The sequence below is a fragment of the Ovis aries genome, chromosome 3 (genome assembly GCF_016772045.2).
Source record: "Ovis aries strain OAR_USU_Benz2616 breed Rambouillet chromosome 3, ARS-UI_Ramb_v3.0, whole genome shotgun sequence".
In the NCBI taxonomy this organism is placed as follows: Eukaryota; Metazoa; Chordata; class Mammalia; order Artiodactyla; family Bovidae; genus Ovis; species Ovis aries.
The window spans coordinates 35538957-35557590 of record NC_056056.1 but is presented as its reverse complement, the minus strand read 5'-3'; the positions used below and the strand labels follow the sequence as shown (position 1 = coordinate 35557590).

Genomic DNA, 18634 nt, shown 5'->3' with positions numbered 1-18634 from the left:
GCTGAAGTCCAGGAGGAGGTGGCTTGTACTAACATACTACTAAAGAGCTGACTCATTGGAAAAGACCTTGATACTGGGAAAGATGGAGAGCATGAAGAGAAGGGGGCAACAGAGGAGGAGATGGTTGGATGGCATCATCGACTCAGTGGACGTGAGTTTGAGCAAACTCAGGGAGACAGTGAAGGACAGGGAAGCCTCATCGTGCTGTAGTCCATGGGGTTGCAAAGAGTCGGACATGACTTAGCAACCGAATAACAATAAAATGTGATCCAAAGGCCTTCAAAGGAGCCCAGGGCAAAAGACGCATCTAGAAGCAAAAGCCCAGAGCTGCCTGGGTCTAGAGAAGGGGACTGGTTGGACAGAGAGGTGAGGAGGGGGCTGGAGAGGTTCTAGGGAGCCTGCTTTCCACTCAGCAGCCCCATAATAGGAGTGCTGCCAGGCAGTGACTTCCAAGGCATAAACCCAGAGCACTGAAAAAAGTGCGGGAGAGGAGGTTTAGAGGGGCCGGGTAAGAGGGAAGGAGGAAGGATTGGAATAAGAAGCCTATTTTTAGAAGCCAAAGTTTACATAATAGGGTTTGGGAAGCCAGCTCTTGGGTGCAATGGAAAGCTGCCAAAGGCCGAGGCCTGCCACCTCCACCAGCCCTCTGCTCATCTCTCCTCCTGCAGCCGGCCTGGAGGGGAGGGTGCCTGGGGAAGGGGTGCAGCAGAGACGTTGTCTTGGTGGCAAGACCTGCTCATCTGGTCCCTCATAAAGACGAGCCAAGAGATTGAAGTGCAGCGGCGCAAAGGGGGCTCATTCAGGGCCACTTGCACCCACCCCAGCTAAAGACAGAGGATGGCCCAGGGCCTGTACTCACAGGGCTGGTTTTCATTCGCTCCACAAGGTCTCGGGCCTGGGCTGGCATGTCCCTGGGCAGGGGAAGAGAAGGGAACATTAGCGCTGGTTCATGAGCAAGGGCTCAAGCTGCAGGATTTGGGCCTGGCGAGGAGATGTTTCAGGAAAAAAAAATGTTATATAAGGACTTATTCCTTCAGAAGGTATTGAAAGGCTTTCAGTTCTCAAGAAATCTCAACCTATGAACAATCAAAGATTTGCTGTGGGCATTGGAGCCCTAGTTGATCCTGACCCTGCCAGGGGGCTGACACGCATCTCACCACCCCCTTCTGCAGGCCTGGTCCTCTGAGGCCACTTCGGCAGCAGGGATGGTGGTGGGGGGGTAGGTTGGCGGGCAGGCAGTGGGGATCTGCTTAACCTTCCTGTCAGGGACATCCCCTTATATTTCATCCAGGTCTTTTCATTGCAGGCTGAGCCTGTTCAGTTCTTATTCGGCTGCCTGTCTTAAAAATAACCTTTTGTATATTTGAAAAAAGCCATCACCCCAAATGACCCCTCAGCTTCCTCTTTTCCAAGCTTCATGACTCCCTCAACCTTTACCTCTAAGTCCCAGTCTCTCTTCTGTTAATCCTTCTGTTTTTCTTCTCTATCATTCCTTTGGATTTCCAAACCAGTCCCCATCTCCTCACTTCCCCCGCTGGTAACAAAGCAGGATGAGGGAGACAGATACCGACAGGGCTAGTCCTCACTTCACCCCCTAGATGTGTGCCATGAATGCTTCTGGGTTAGAGAGAGGCATGCCAACGGAACTCTACCCAGCAATCAAGGAGAATGAACTAGTGATACACATAACAACAGGGATGTATGTCAAAATAATTTTGTTGGGTGAAAGATGTTTGACAAGAAGAAAGTACACGTACTCCCCTGGTAGTCCAGTGGCTAAGATTCTGTGCTCCCAACGCAGGGGACCCGGGTTCGATCCCTGGTCAGGAAACTAGATCCTGCATGCCACAACTAAGAGTTTATATGCCGCAACTAATGATCCTGCCTGCTGCAATAAAGACCAAAGATCCCACGAGTCACAGCTAAGACCTGGTGCAGCCAAATAAGTAAATAAATCCTTTTTTTAAAAAGGGAAAAGAGTACATCATCTATGGCTCTGTTTCTAGAAAATTAAACCTAATCTATAGTGACAAGAAAGCAGGTCAGTGGTTACCTGGGTCCCAAGGGAGTGAGTGGGGTGGAAACCGGAAGGGGCAGGAGGGAGGGACTAATTATGAAGCAGCACGGGGAAACTTCTGGAGGCGATGGATCTAGTCATCATCTTGATTGAGGCAATGGTTTCATAGGTATATGCATATAAAAAACTGATCAGATTGCACCCTTTTAATACGTGCAGTGTGAAAGTGTTAGTCACTCAGTTGTGCCCCACTCTCTGTGACCCTATGGACTGTAGCCCATTAGGCTCTTCCATCCATGGGATTTTCCAGGCAAGAATACTGGAGTGGGTTGCCATTTCTTTCTCCAGGGAATCTTCCTGACCCGGGATTGAACCCACGTCTCCTGCATTGTAGGCAGACTCTTTACTGTTTGAACCACTGGGGAACTGGTACAGTGTACTTATGTCAATTACACCTCAATAAAGCAGTTATTTAAAACATATGTATAACAGAAGGGATACAGCAAATGGAGGCTTCCATGGAAGAAGCCATAAAAGAAGGAAGTGGTACAGAATGGGTATTTTAAATCTTTGCATGTCCACAATGAGCTGGGCATGTGGCCAAGCACACATGGCACCATTTCTGCTGTGTGTCTCGTTCATTCACTCAGGACCATGCCTCATATGCTATTGCTATGAAAGTCATAAGGAAAGCCTGGTTTGGTTAAAGGTGACCACAGAAGTCTCTGTAACCTTTTTACAGGTTTGAGATATGAACAGGGGCATCTGTGGGTGGTAAGCCCTCCAGAACACTAGCGGAAGTCAGGAATACCCTCTTTTCCCCTCTCCCTAGCCAAGTTCTTCCCACGCTTCAAGCTCAGAGCAAGCCCTGTCTCCCCTAGGAGCCTTCTCTCTGGGTTTGTTTACCCACTTCTCCATTTCCTTTTTCAGTCTTGGTGTGCAGAGCCATGATTTGGGAGCTATGGGACCAGGGATCCCCTTCCAGCTCTGCTACTAGTTTGCTGCGGAGCTCACCCAAGTTACGGAACCCTGCTAACCTTGAGTTTTTTCATCTCTATACAAAGAGGCAGGACTAGATGTTTTCTGGGGGCCCTTCTGGGTCTGTACCTGTCTGTAACTAGACTGCCCAGTTCACATTTTACATTCTTCTGTTTTCTGAGTACAAAATCATTTCAGTCTGCAACATTGCCATAAACAACACTTCTTCCCCCCAAAATTATTTCCTATTGGTTTAGGCTCCTTAACTAGACGGCAAGCTCTTTGTGGGCAGACAGTTCACTTTTTGATTCTTCTGTATCTTTTAGTAACCACCATGGGGCTCAGTCAGTGAATTCTTGCTTATTGATTGATAGAAAGGAAGTTTGATCTTAAATAAAACTTTGAAACAAAGTACCCTAATGACGACCATTTTTTTTCTTTTGCATACATATTATAAACTAGGTGGGTTACTGGTCTCATTGAATCTTTGTGACAGCCAAGAGAAGTAGGTACTATTATTATCTCCACTTATAGATGAGAAAACTCAGGTTCAGAGATACTAAGTGACTTGCCCAAGGTCACACAGCCCGCAAGGCTGGGGGCTGGACATAGAAAATCTAACTGGAGGTCTCATTATCCTGGCTGCTCTGCTGCGGCATTCATCTCTCTCTCTCTAAGTGAACTCACCCTTTTCCACACCATGCCACATGACAGTGCAGATGAGGAAGGCTCACAGAACGGTGCTCCATTCTTGCTTACTTACGCTGACTAACGGCTTGCTGTCCTTTTCCCTAACACAGGACCTCCGAGATCCTAACAAGAAGCTGCACGTGTCGGCCACTTCCCCTGCCACTCTTTGTTTTCATGGAGACACCAAGCAGCAGTGAAATAGAAAAGGCAGTTTAAGAGACGTGAAGCAAGAAAGGGGAAGGGGGCTTGAACGTCAACAGACTAAAGAGTCAGTCCCTGGTTAATGAAGCCTGGGCTCTATAATGATTTTCATAAAACCGTAATGATCATAATAATAATAAAGGCAATACCAGCAACTAGATGTTGATATTACGGCCCCAGGCAGCCCAATTTTTCACAGAAAAATAAGTTCTTCCTGCTTATGACGCTGAGGAACTGACATTGCTTCCTGTGGCTCAGAGACTCAAACCTAGCAAGCGTGGGGCCCTCCTTACCGTGTCTGAAAGGAATGCTGCCTATAAACAGAGTGAGTCAAGCCGGTTCTGTCTCCCTGGTGATGTGACTGCAGCAACCCTTCTACAAAGCAAAGACCCAGCACACTCCGTGCAGAAAATCAATGAACTCTGTCAGGCATTTCAACTTTAATGATCTGGATTGTTGTCAACCACAGAAATCCAAGTGAAAACAAACAACTGCCTCAGTGTTTTAGGGGCTCTACCACCTAACTCCCTGGTGTCAAATACAGCCTTTTCAGAGTCCAGCTCTAGAGGCTCAGAGGTGAGGAGAGAGAGGAAGGGTGGCCCTCTGTGGGGCCCTGCTCTGCGTTCCAGGGGTGCTGAGAGTCCCCCACGCATTCGACTCTGGCTTCCCCTGGCTGGAGAGGTCAGCTGAAGTCAGCAGGATGCATCCTGGGCCCCGGCCGCCTGCCTGTCGTCCAGCCACTCTCAAGTGCTTCCTCCCACTACCCTGAGAGGTGTTAACAGTGCCGCAGGCAGAGCAAAGGCTCTGGTTCAGCCTGTTTCATCCTGGTTTCTCTAAGCATTTGCTCTGATGACCCTGGGCTGTTCAGGAAATGGTTTAAGCTTCTGGGTCCTCGTGCTAATACCCATCTCAAAGTGGGCAAGGATTTCAGGAGATAATCCACATGAGGGGCAGCTCGGGGCTGGGTAGCATAGGCATTCCGCCCACAGCCACCAGTGCTGCTCAGACACTACCCTTCTCTCCTCCCTGATCTCTCAGCCTTGCCCTCCTCTGTCTCTCTGGTACCCCCGTCTACTCACCGAGCCCTGGCCCCTTCTGCGGCTACATTCAGCCCCGCTGTCTCCTCCTGGGTGCCGGTGGAGAAGCCGAGGATGTTGGGGTTGAACTTCTTCAGAATGTCTTTGAAGGGAGAGATGGAAGAGTGGACAGGTGAGAGGGAGATGGATGTACAATGTTGGGGCACAGGTGTGGACTGGATGCTCCTGGTCTTTTCAGATGGGCTGACTCCCCCTCCTTATAGATAACCTTCTCTTCCCTTGCTCAGGGGAGGGCCCTGGCCACAGTGAGGGGTTGTTATGGCCACAGTGATGGTGCTTCTCTGTGTTGCTACTTACTGGGAAGTGTGGTGTGGGTCCCTAAGTCACCATCCCCTCCAATGCTGGGGAAGAGAAAGCACATTTGTTAAAATCACCGGTCATCATGTTTCTGAGTCAGAACCAGAGAGGCTGCCCCAAGGCAGGATTCCCATCCCCCTTAGGACTAGCTTGAGCATCAAGGCATTGCCTTGCATTCCAGCGTGGGGCCATGGGTACCTGGCCTCATCTCTGACGAGTGATGGGGAAACATACCACCCATGCCTGTATGGGGAGCATCATCAACAGAGACAAGAGAACACCCTCACCTCCAGGATAGTCCTCTCCAGGATGTGGGGAGGTCACTGGAGTTGCTGGGTCGGGCTCCTACTGCTGTCTGAAAAAGGCAAAGAGAAGGCTGTAGAGCTGGGCTGGGTCAGGGGCAGGCTGGGGGCACTGGAGAGCCCCTGGGGTAGCAGCTGGGACCTGGATTTACCTTTTCTGAAAACGGTACCAGTTTTTCTCCAGGCCGCTTAATCTCTGAGTTGTCCTGACTCCCCGACCTTCCACACACAACCAGTAACCAAGTCATGGAAGAAGCAAGATGCTTCCTCCCCAGCTTCTCTGGCTTCCAACCCTCTGTGTTCCCTCTGCCATACTCCCTGGCGAGGCTCTCATCTCCTTGCCATGGACAGCCCTGGCCCCATTCGGCCCCAGCCCCCAGTGGCTCTCCCCTTCTCACTCAGTTGCCCACCTGCTCCTCCAAGCACACCTGCTTCTTCACGCGTCCCCTGCCTCTGACCCTTCACCAACATTCGGAGCTCGCCAAGACCTGGTTTCCACTTTCCTTTCTTGTTCACCCCCCTTTCCTGTCCACTCACACCTTCAGGTCTAAACAAGTTGATCTGAAGCATGAGAACCTTGGGGCAGCCTATTAACAGCCACTCTATCCCTTTCCAGAATACAAAACTTTCTCCTTTCTAGCCCTTAAGTCTCCAGTTCATTCCCTAAGACCTTGGTCAGCTTCTACCTCCTCCATCAAGCTTTACCTAAAGGCCCTATTATTAAAAAAGAGAAATCCCTCTTTGAAACTTACAAAAGTAAGTGAACCAGGGAAATAATACAAGGATTTTTTAGTTAATAATTTACCCCTACTTTAATAACCTTGCCTCCTGCCACAGGTTCTACATCCCTCCTCACCCCTTACCCACATATACATACCACCAGAGCCGATGAATGGGTAAAAGCCTGATGTGTATCCTTCCACAGCTTTCCCCATGTTCATATGAAAATTAAGATGCACTCATACACATATGGGAAAGTTGTTTTTCTATAGACATGAATACCTGATTTCAAGAGTCCTATTTGTCACCTATCTGGATAGGTGTCTCCTTCAGTGTAAGTTTTTTATTTCCCCAGCTGGACAAGTTTTAAGAGGGTTAAGACCACATCTCATACTTCTTTTTGCTCTGAAAAGCTAGCAGACTGTCTCACACATAGCAATAGTGAAATCTTGGGCTGGCCAATAGAATTCCTTTAGTGAAACTGTACCATGTGCAGGAATTGGGTCCTTTCTACCCTCAAGAACACATTTTTGAATGGGGTGAAGGGGAGCTGGGTGGTTTGTGGGTAGACCCACCACCCAAGGAGGGAGTGAGGAAGATAGTTCCCTAGTGATGTCGGGCAGACTTGGATAATTACCTTAGCACATACAGATGAAATGCCTGGGAACAGGGGGGAAGAAGGGATGGAATGGATTCAATCTGGGGCTGGAGGGAAGCCTCATGGGAGGAGGTGGTGTTTGAGCAGGGGTGTGGAAGGGTGGAGGGCAGGGCCTCTAGATTGCCTGCTGATGTCTCGTGGCTCCCTGGCTGTGCTTCAGAGCCAGACACAGGTAGGTTCTCAACAGTGTCAGCTAGATGCTGAACGCAGAGCCAGTGTGGAAGCAGAGTTGATTCCTGGCTCATCTCTGTACTCACAGTCAGCGAGTCACCCAGGGCAGCCACCACTTTGATATCCGCTGGTCGAAGCTCATGGACTAAGGAGACAGGCAAAGAGGTGAATGGTTGGCAGAGGTCTTCCTTTTAAACTGTTAACCTGACTAGAAGCCTGAGATTCCATTCTCATCCCATCCATCTCCATTACACTTATTTCCAGCCTAAGGCTTTAGAAAATTTGTCTCTTCCATGCATCCAGAGCAACCAAGGGACTGAAGGTAATGGGCTTGATGGCTTTTAGCCATCTGGAGAGGAGCCAAATTCATTCTTGAGGGGTCCAAGAAAGTTCCAGCTGTGGGGATCATGAGCACAGGCAGAGAGGACCCCCATCCCTGACTGTACCTACCTCACTAGGCAGGGAGGCCTGAGGGGTTGCCATTAGGAATAAGTTGAGATGAGAAGTGTGGTTTGCGGGGCACCTGGGAGCCCAGCAGTGCTGCAGGCCAGCTCGTCATGGGCTGCCCAGGATCAAGGTCTACAGTGCACAGGAATCAGCAAAGCCTGCTCAAGGCTCCAAGGTGTGCTTGTAGGTTCTCCCAGCAACCTGCCACTTAGCCCTTGACTGAAGGGGGTGATGACGTTTATACTCACCTGACGTGGGGACACTGTTGGAAGGATTCTGCTCCGTACAAAGGAAGTCGCTGCCCCAGTTCTAAATCGACAAAAGCAAACACAACAGCAGGGACTCACGGTGCAGGAAGGTTAGCCCAAGAAGAGTTAGCTAAAGAATTCTTCCCCAGCACACAGCTGTTCCCTGAACATGGCGCCTTGATGAAAACCGGCAGAAGCAGCTGAGAGACTCTGGCATCCAGGATATAGGTCATTGATTCTTTCATGTGAAATCCAGGGAAGATCCCCTGGAGGAGCGAATGACAACCCACTCCAATATTCTTGCCTGGAGAATCCTATGGACAGAGGAGCCTGGTGAGCTACAGTCCATGGGGCCGCAAAGAGTCGGACACGACTGAGCGACTAACACATTCACTTTCACTAATCTAGAATCTATCCTAAGATTCTGCATAGACACCAACATAAACACAAATGCCTCCTCAACCTTCTTCCAGTCTCTACCAAGAATTCCTTAGCTAAAACTATGTCACTGTAGAAGATCATGTGAGGCAAAGAGCTGTGGGCTGTGGATGGAGTGAGAGGGGAATCGAAGAGAAAAAGGGTGCTTGCCACCTCCCCATTCACAAAACAGTGCTTGGGTCTCATCCCCAGAAATTCTGACTTTGTCTGGAGTGGCACCTGGATTCGATACCTTTTAGTTTCTCCCCAGGTGATCATTGCATAGAGCTTGCAAACTACTGTCTTAGATCTCCTCTCCATAGGGCAACCACAGGGTTCCACATGGGTTTAGGTGGTGTTGTCTAACGTGAAACTAATGAACACTAATTACAATGCTGGGACTAAAACAATAATTACTATATTTTCAGGAAAGCAACGTGAAATTTTTACAAATTTTTACAGATGTAAAGTTTCTAGTTTCTGTATATTATTTCTGAATGTGTGTGTGTGTCTTTTTGTGTATTTAATAGCCAACCAGTTCCTTGCATGTGTATAAATTAAAGTCTATAATTTGGATTTTTTGGTTTTTTTTTTTAGTCGCTCAGTCATGTCCAATTCTTTTGCAACCCCATGGACTGTAGCCCACCAGGCTCTTCTGTCCATAGGATCTCCAAGGCAAGAAGACTGGAGTAAGTTGCCACTTCTTTCTCCAGGGGCTCTTCCCCACCCAGGGATCAAACCCACGTCTTCTGTATTGGCAGGCAGATTCTTTACCACTAAGCCACCAGGGAAGCCCATAACCTCTATGGGCTTTTAGTCACACACTCTTGACTCTGGAATACAGAGCACACTTTCCAAGTGCTGGAGGAAGGGATGAGGTAGGAAGCAGAAGGCATAGCAGCTGGGAGAGAAACAGACATCCTTCCCTAGTGTCCCAGACACCTGCACGTCCCCAGAGGTGCTTGAGGGACAAACCCAGTGCTGAGTGCACAGGAGGACTCCACACATAGGTGTTGTCTGGTTGGCTGATTCTCTAGGTGCGTGGTTGCCAAACCTTTGGAAGTTTGTCTCTTTCATCTGATCAGAGGCTGATGTAGACACACCTTGTTAAAACACTCCTCTCACAAGGGAGCAACAACGCAACTCCCTTTACATATTATTTGCTTAATCTGATGTAAATGAGTTTATTCCAAGGAACTGCTCAGTTAGTCATTTTGATGGAGTCCTTATTCTGTGTGGAGGTTCTATTGAAATCAAGAACATGTTTGTGTGTAGATGACAAATATCCAGAGAAGATGCAATTTAAAATAATTCTACAGCCGTGAGTGCTTTAGCAACATCTCAGAGAACTGATGAGCCAGAGACAAGCCCATCCCCTGCAGGCGAACAGATGCAGGTCGGAACTGGAGCACGTTCGTCTGTCCCAAGGGAAGAACTGCTTAGGGTGCCTGGGCTGCACCCTATGCCAGGGCACCCAGATCGCCTGCAGGTCTTGGGAAATGCAGGTCCTGAGTCAGCAGGACTGGGGTGCCACCCAGGACTCTGCATTTTTAACAAGTTCTCAAGTAATGTTGATGTGGCCCGTCTGTGGCTGATTTAAATAGCAAAGTATTTTTTAAAAAATCACTTTCTGTGCCTGAGTTTTTCACTCTTCCAGCAACAGAAGCAAAGGCATGAGACTAAGATCAAAGACAATGGGCCAGAACCACTTTGTTCGTCAGTGTGTATCTGGCACTTGGCACAGCACCTGCACCATTTAGTCATCCAATAAACACACGTTAGATAAATAAATAAATGCCTAACTGACAAGATGCAGCTGACATTTCAGTTCTAGTGGATTTTGGTCCACGATTGGCCTGAAATAAGCCTCTGTTGGGCCCGAGAGAATTCGGAGAGGCTGAACGGTGGCCTTACCCCAGCCATGAAGCTGGTGTGGCCTATATCTCAGAGCGGAGCATCTGACAGTTCTTCAGTATTTTCCTGTAAGTTAGTCTCAGTGCTTCAGCTGCCTTATAAAAGGTCTTTCCTCACTCACTCCTGCTACTCCCCCATCCATTTTCCACACTAGTCAGGGAGCTCTTTTAAAAAGGTGAACCAGATTATACCACTTTCTCCTAGAACCTCCAAGAGCTTCCCACAGCTCTCCACTAAAGTTCAGCCTTCTTTCTCAGGGGTTCAGATTCTGTATGATTATGCCCTTGATGACCCCGCTTATCTCATGACCCCAAACTCTCCACTTCAGTTGCACGCCCATAGCCATGCTGACTTCTTTCTCCCCTCAAATGCCCCCAACTCAGCCCCAGTTCTGAGCTTCTGCAATCACTGGTCCTGGTCACAGCTCATCAGAATGTGCTTTCCTTGCCCCATTGCACTTTCTCAAGACTGTCCTTACTCTCTGACATGACTATGCTTCACTCTCTATTGGATGCCTCCTTCAGTAGGCTGTAGGGTCCATAAAAGGGATGGGCTCCATCTGTCTGCTCTACGGCTCTATCTTCCTGAAACAGTGCCCGACACAAAGGAGGTGTCCAGTCTGGAATGACCTCTAACTCCCGAGGACAGAACTATGTCTGACACTCCTCTGAACCCCTGCTGGCCCGTAGCACAAGACTGGGCAAACCCTAGGTGCTCAACTGACAGTGGTGATTGATTCCCTGTCCAGGTGGCCTACAGATGCGGCCTGGACCAAGCCTGTCCTGCAAGGCCTGGTGTGGTTCAGGATCTTCCAGGCCATCTTTGCAGCAACTGTCCCTAAAGCCATGGCCCTTAAATCCTTAGAGCTAGAATGATTGACCTGAACCAGACAAGCCCCAGAGACCCACCTGCATATACATCAGCTTCCTGGGGGCCCAGCTCCTGGAATTGAGGCTCTTCCTACTCAGCTCCTACCTTACAGGAAATTGATGCACATTATACCTACTGCCTCCCCCTCATCCCTTCTTGAAAGGCTGAGCTGCCTGATCAGAAATGATGTCTGTGCAAAGGTCAAAGATGACTGATCCACAGGCACTTCCTCTAGTTGGTTGCTGACGTCAGGAAAACACTTGAGAACAAGTTAGGACAGTCCTGGGACTCTGTGGTTCAGGAGCCTTTGTTTCACATTCCAATATTCAGTAGGTAAGAAGGGTACGTTTCTGCTTAAGCTACCTCTCTGAAATCCGCACCACTCCCCGAGTCGCTGGGGGCAGGGGGTGGAAACGGTTTGTCTCTGAGAGAGGCAGACATGTGTCAGGAGTTATTACCTCAATGGCTGGCGTGGTGGTGTATGTGTAGTTACTGTTCCGGGGGGTTCGCAGGAAGGGCTCAATCTGAGAGAGGAAAAGAAACCACAGGGAAAGGTTACCTGACAGCCTGGAAGACTGCTTAGGAAATAATAAGTACTAACAGTCCTGTCCTCTAGGTTCATTTAACATGTTTCTTCTGCATTTAAATAGAAAGAATCATACAGACAGAATTTCATTCATTCTCTAGAGGGTTTTACATAACAGCTTTGACAAGGGATGTACAATCAAAGGACTAAAAAGGGTTCCATCCACGTTCTTTTCAGGGTTCTGTGCTTTTCTTTTCACCCTGACAATGGAACATCTCCCTAATCATCAGAATGACTTTCTCTCCTTTGTCATTGCTCTGGCAAAAGATTGATATTACAGGGATCTTTTCGTCTCCAAAAAATGTTATGATCATCAGTGTATTTTAACATCTGTTGCTATGATTGTGCCTCCTTTGAGTTATGTCCCTTACCCATTTCGGGTTGGCTTCACATACGCTGGTTGCATTTTTTTCTCATGAAACGGCCTCTTCATTCCCTGCTCACCTTTCTATTTCACCATTGGTTTCATACATGCCCAGTCAAGAATCCAAGTGTATTCCGTTGTGGGTGATAAGTTAGTCCAAGAAGGAAGAAGGAAGTAGACAGAGGGGTAGCAGGGGAAAGCAGGTAATGAGAAAATGTAGAAATGATAGTGAAGCAAGAAGAAGTTCATAAGACAGAGATTCGCCCAGACAGCCCAGGGCTGCCAACACCTTCACAAGTCCTGCTCAGTGGAGTAGAAGGGCCATGGTCTGAAAATCTGGGAATAATATGGGAGTAAGTTTACTCCTTGGAAGAAAAGTTATGACCAACCTAGATAGCATATTCAAAAGCAGAGATATTACTTTGCCGACTAAGGTCTGTCTAGTCAAGGCTATGGTTTTTCCTGTGGTCATGTATGGATGTGAGAGTTGGACTGTGAAGAAGGCTGAGCGCCGAAGAATTGACGCGTTTGAACTGTGGTGTTGGAGAAGACTCTTGAGGGTCCCTTGGACTGCAAGGAGATCCAACCAGTCCATTCTGAAGGAGATCAGCCCTGGGATTTCTTTGGAAGGAATGATGCTAAAGCTGAAACTCCAGTACTTTGGCCACCTCATGTGAAGAGCTGACTCATTGGAAAAGACTCTGATGCTGGGAGAGATTGGGGGCAGGAGGAGAAGGGGATGACCCAGGATGAGATGGCTGGATGGCATCACCGACTCGATGGACGTGAGTCTGAGTGAGCTCCGGGAGATGGTGATGGACAGGGAGGCCTGGCGTGCTGCGATTCATGGGGTCGCAAAGAGTCGGACACGACTGAGCCACTGAACTGAACTGAACTGAACTGAAGTAGGAAGAACCAGAATGTTGGAGGAGATGTCACTGTGTATCTGTTCCAGGGGTTGAAAGCCCGTTGCCCATCTGCTCCATTTTGGCCTGAAAGGTGTTTAAAAACGAGAAGGAGAGAAGACGACAACCCTGAGTGCTGCCACAAGAGGCGTGTACCTTTCAGCTCTGACCTGCCACTGCCTCTTGTCCATCCCACCCACACAGTCATGTTCTAGCCTGGCACTGCATCTGAATTTTCAACCCTGAGTGATCCCGCTTTACAGGTGAGGGGCAACTGAGGTGCAGGGTGGAGCAGGGACCTGCCCCAAGTGCACTGAGGGCAGAGCTGGGCCGGATCCATCAGGCCTCCTGACCAGCAATGCCCTCATTCCGCGGCTCACACCAGGGTCAGGCCTGAAAAAGACCTGGGGCCAGACAGAGGGATGAGGAGGTGGTCTTAGCGGTTCACTGGCAAGATGAAATCTACACGCACAAAACCCAACCCCCAGCCGTCAGCACAGACCTTGCCCCCTGGGGCATGCCACGCCTCTCCTTCGGTCTGAGTCCAGGCCCTCAAAACACGGGCCAGAGGAGCACTCAGGGCCAAGGGCAGGAAGTGTGTGTGCCCTGGACCATCTGCTAGAGTGCAAGGTGAGAGAGGCCTTACAGCGGCATGTCGCCACGGTTAGCCAGACTTGTCTCCGGCCAGTGCTGTCCAGTGTCCCCTGTCCCCTGAGATTCCCTAGCAGCTGAGGGCATGTAGCATCCTATAAACAACTGACTCATCTTTGTAAAACCCCATGTGTTCAGAGCTCTGTTCTAGGTGCTGGATGAAGGGAGGATCCAGAGGCATACAATTCAGTGAGGCAGAAAACATGACAAGTATTGGGTAGCGAAGCATCAAAGAACAGTGTGTCCAGTTAGTGCAGTAATTGCTGAGGAAGGATTGTAAGATCTGGGAATGTGTGGTCCTTAAAGATGAGTCTCAGTGGCAGGTAGGCCACTCCTCATGACTTTCCCCCCACTTCCCAAGACCCGGATTGGGCACAGGACCTGGGAGCCGGAGCTTTTCTCAAAGTAGCTAGCATAAGAGGAACTGGAGGGCAGACTCCACCTGCCCTTCTGCATGTGCTGAAAGTCAAGCCAGGGAGTTTATTTCGTCACAGGACCCAAGGGTAGAGGGAAGGGCCAGAGGGGAGAGACTGAACTAAGAGGTCAGAGGTCAGGGAGACTCTGGAATGTGGTGGGAAGTGAGGCCAGAGAAGGAACAATGAGAACAGGTCCGGGACAGGGCCAGGCAAGTGGTCTGAGTGCCTGGGGCCTATTTTATTGATTGTCGGCTGCCTTATGCATGCGTGAGTCAGACTGGGTGAAAGGCCTGGAACTCAGCAGAGGGAAAAGGGAGTCCACTTAGTCTGCTGGCTCTCCTAGGCTCGGCTGGTAACACCAGTAAGCAGAAAGCGAAGCCCACTGAATGCCAGCACAAGGAACAGCTGGGGAGAGAGGGTGCAGCCTGCCCGGAGGCAGAGCCTGGTCAGCCACTGATGTGAGTCAGCGACATGAGTCAGTGGCTACCGGAAAAGGGCATGCGCATCCTGGCCATGTTAACAGGTGTAAACTTCCACAGTGAAGGAGAGCTGGTGTTCTGTTCTGTGCTTCTCGGACCAAACCAGGTGTGTATGGTCAAGTCCGGGCACCGACTTAAGTGGGGTCATATTCCAAGGACTCATGTCTACTGTATATAGGGGCAGGGTTCGGAATACTTGTTTGCCATAAATGGTTGAGGAAACTGAGGAGAAGATCCAGGAAAGGGTGGTAGTGGTAAAGAGGAGGACATAGGAGTACCCCCTGACATTTCTATCCCATCCCATCATCCCATCCCAACATGACCTACTAGGCTGATTCCACAAGCTGTTAATGGATAGCCGCTTGGCTGTTAGTAATGCACTGCCTTGAGAGTGTGGAGGTTTAAGTAGAGGCCGTAAGCCTCTGCTTGCTTTGGGAGGATGTGGTACATGCATGCTAAGTCCCTTCAGTTGTGTCCAACTGTGCGATCCTATGGACTGTAGCCCTCCTCCAGGGGATCTGCCCAACCCAGGGATTGAACTCACATCTCTTATGTCCCCTGCATTGGCAGGTGGGTTCTTTATCACTAGTGCTGCTTGGGAAGCCTGGCAGGATGTGGTAGAATAACTCAACTATACGAGAGATTGCATCAGCATGACTCCAAAGCCCTCCCCATGGGGATTCTAAAGCTATAAAATTCTCTGTTGCTTTATGATGGAAAGGAACAGGTAACAATTTTAACATCCACAGTGACATGGACCTGAACTGGGAGGAGTGTAAGTGGGAAGAGGAGGGACTAAGAAGGATTCTATCAGGCGAGGTGCCTGACATCTCACACCTGCAGAACTGTGACCACCACAACAATATGGACAGACAGAGGAACTCTTCAGGATTAGGAAGTTTGGGAAGACATTGATTTCGGTCCTATTTTGAAATTCTTCCTCAAAAATTATTTTCTAAATGAATGTTGAGTTTGAGATGATGGGTTCAGGGCAGATTTGGGAGATCTGGAAGTCCAAAGCATTCAAAAGAGAATAGCCCTGCATACGTAATGCTAAAATAGAAATATCGCTAAACAATAAAGTCTAAGAGAATCCAACAAAGCTCAGTTTTTCTCAGGAGGAAAGACTGAATGATGAAATATCACTTGACATTATTTCTGTCCGTCTCACTATGTCTTTCTATTTTGTTGGTACCCTGATCATATATTTAATCTGTCTTCTGGGTAAACTTTACATCCAAGGGAGAAAGACCTCTGAAGGGTTAGAAATATAGCTCAAGTTTGGAGGAAAAAAAAAAAAGGAAATGAAGATGTAGGTTGGGGGATCCTAGGCAAGGAAATTTAACAGGAAACCCTGGAAATGGACAAATGTCAGAGTGAGGATTGTGTAGAGAAAGAGAAAAGAGAAGCAGGCTGAGTTATGAAAGTTGGAGAATGTCCACATTTTTGAGGCTGGGAGAAGGGAAGAGGGGTCATTAAAGGAGATGGGAGGGGGCACAAACTTGAAAAGCAGAGCAGTCAAGCTGGTTTTCCATCCACAAATGCAGGGAGGAATAAATCCATGGAGGAGGTGGTTAACTCTGACAAATGCTTTTCAAGGGCAAGAAAAATAAGAGCTGAAAAAGGACTCTGCTGGTCTTTGAGCCCATTTCTGCAAAGCCTGAGGAGGGGCCACAGGCAGCTGCCCTGGGTTAGGGAAGGAGTGGGCAGAGAGGTGATGAGGGGCAGCAAGGGGACCACAGTCACGGTTCACAGACCAAATAAGCTAAAGTTGCCTGTAAAATCACATGTCCAACCTGAAAGTCTAACAGAAATCCACAGAGCGCAGTTAAGCACCTGACCTGGCTGGGCAGAATGCACTTGCCCTTGACTGGGGCTGGGGGAGGAGCAGGCAGGAAGTTGAGAAAGAAGCTCCCCGGTGCTTGCATCCGTCTCAGCCCCTCCTCCCTGCTGGGTACTGCCTGTTGCCTCTATGTTTAGACTCAGCTAGGATTAAAATATGTGCTGCCTGGCCCCTGTCAGCTCACACTGAGATGCTGGTGGACTTTTATATAGCTCCATGGCACACTGCGGGGAGCAGATGGGATGTGAGGAGTGCAGGATTCCACAGTGCCTGGTGCCTTGAAGTTGGGCCGGCCAACAGATGGATCTTTTGGAATGGGCTCTGGGGTTGCCTGGCAACCGCTTCTCCCAGGCAGGGCTTCTACGTTTCCAGGAGGCTGGATTTGCTCTCCTCTGCTCACCAACGGCTCAGCCAGGCTGGTCCAGGAGGAGGAGCGGAGCCCAGCTCAGGAGTGGCCTGAGGTTCTGGCCGAAACAGTAGACTTTTGGGGCTCCTTGCCTGGTCTAGGGCCTTGAGGCCGGTGGTGACAGGGCTCTACCCGATCCAGAGCCTAGGCTCCAACCTGGTATATAGTAGATATTTGTGAGAAGGAAAGAGAGCAAAGGATGGCTCCCTGGACTGGGTTGTTATTACTTTCACTATTAAATAGAAGGAGAATTGGCAGACTGGAGAGGGTTTCCCATGGCTGATGTTCAGTATGGCCATATGGTTGTTAAAATATTGAAGTACCCCCCCTCCCCCACCACCACCACCATATGGTTTATAGCCACCACTCTGAGTCCCCAAATGCCTCTACTACCCAGGTTGCCTGGCCCTACCCCTAGAATGCACTGGACAAGCTCAGGATCTAGCAATTTAAGCATTTACACGTGATACAAAAGGGCCGTTAGGCCTCTGCCCCACCCCTTCTTCAGCCCGCATCTGACCGTCTAGAACAGAGGCATCCACGCTACACTGACTGTTACATTGTTTGACCATCATCTTTGCCCTGAGCCCTGGACCCAGCATCTGAGCCCTCTACTATCACCGCCTCTACTTCTGCATCCCTTCAACCCACCCGCCTGGTGAGGCTAATGGTACCCAAGGCTGAGCCTGGGTCTGAGACGGGTGTGGGGAAGGCAGCAGACAGGGAAGGGTGCCCACTGCCTCTAGACCCCTGGCAGACACATGGGGGAGATGTAGGTCCTCTCTCTGTTCAGTCGGGAGGGTGGGAGAGGGTGACGCAGTCAGACCCAGGCGAGAAACCTGGCCTCCCAGACTGGGTCAGGCTGTCCACCTTTCATTGCTGTCAAGGGCTCTCTGGCCTCAACCTTATTTGGTTAAAAAGCCTAAAGACGGGCTTGAAGAGGGAGCTGAAGGCAAAGGGCATGTGTACCTGCCCCACTCCTAGGCCTGAAATCAGGTCTAACAACCACTTACATCTTCCTCCTTAAAATGAGCCCAGGCCAGCCTCACTCCAACTATCGCAAAGCCGGTCCTGCCTGTCCCTTCCCCAGGGGGCTCTAGGGCTTTCCTCTTTGACCTATTTCCTGCCAGACACTCCCGATCCGGATTCCACGACCACTAACTGCAACTTCTGAGCTCAGCTGGCTTCACACTAGGCCACCAACCTGCAGGTGGACCTTCCCACTGGCCCCACGTGTCTGCTGAAATGCTCAGTCTGGCCACCTCTGGCTTCTTAACTCCCCTCCTGAAGAATCCACACGTGTTTCCCTGCTCCTCTCCCTCCGCTGGGCTCAGGCCTCCTTTCCCACCTGCTTCTCCCAAAGACAGAGGTGCTTCTGCGCCCTCTTCTCCCCTCTCCATTCTCCTCCACTCCCCTCCGTCCTCTGAATCCATCTGCTCCCAGACAAGGGGCAGATGGGTGACAGAGAAGTGCTGGTGTAAGGGGGTGGGGGGTTGGGGGCGGTGTAAAGGGAGATGGGCAGGGCCTGAGCTCTGGGTTTCTGGAGAGCAGCATTACCTGAGCAGGGCAGGAGAGGGGTATGTCTGCCGTCAGATCCAGGGTATCTGTTTTCCTTCCCAGTGGTTCAAGCTGATGCGGGAGGAAAAGAGAGCCGTGAGTGTACTAATTTGTCTCCGCTGAAGTGAACATTCCCTGGCAGGGCATCCTGCAGTGGGGGAACGCTCAGAACTTGATTTCAGGGGGGTTGGCTTCTCCTCCTGGCTCTGCCAGTCACCAGCTGTGGGATACCAGGCAAGTCTCTTAGCTTCTGCAGGATTCAGCTTCCTTGTAAACTTATAAGTCTTGCAGGGCTGTTGAGAAGCTTAAATGAGATAAACACGGCTTAAACTGCCTAGCAGAGTTGTTGGCACATAGAAAATACTGAATAAACATAAGGGTTCTGCCTTGCATTCATGTA

General features: G+C 49.7%; 1 protein-coding gene across 3 annotated transcripts in view; it reads right to left on the bottom strand.

Annotated features, from left to right (window-relative positions):
• Window positions 1-18634, bottom strand: part of PLB1 (phospholipase B1) — a 132932-nt gene that overhangs the window by 14566 nt on the left and 99732 nt on the right. For all 3 annotated transcript variants that reach the window (XR_009599785.1, XM_042245932.2, XM_042245933.2), the window contains 8 exons: window positions 18235-18306; window positions 11486-11551; window positions 7827-7887; window positions 7218-7276; window positions 5568-5635; window positions 5281-5324; window positions 4966-5065; window positions 860-911 (listed from right to left, as the gene is read on the bottom strand). Coding sequence is in view for 2 of the 3 variants with exons in the window: in XM_042245932.2 (XP_042101866.1) it covers window positions 860-911; window positions 4966-5065; window positions 5281-5324; window positions 5568-5635; window positions 7218-7276; window positions 7827-7887; window positions 11486-11551; window positions 18235-18306 (522 nt within the window). In the remaining variant the exon portion in view is untranslated. The remainder of the gene's footprint in view (window positions 1-859; window positions 912-4965; window positions 5066-5280; window positions 5325-5567; window positions 5636-7217; window positions 7277-7826; window positions 7888-11485; window positions 11552-18234; window positions 18307-18634) is intronic.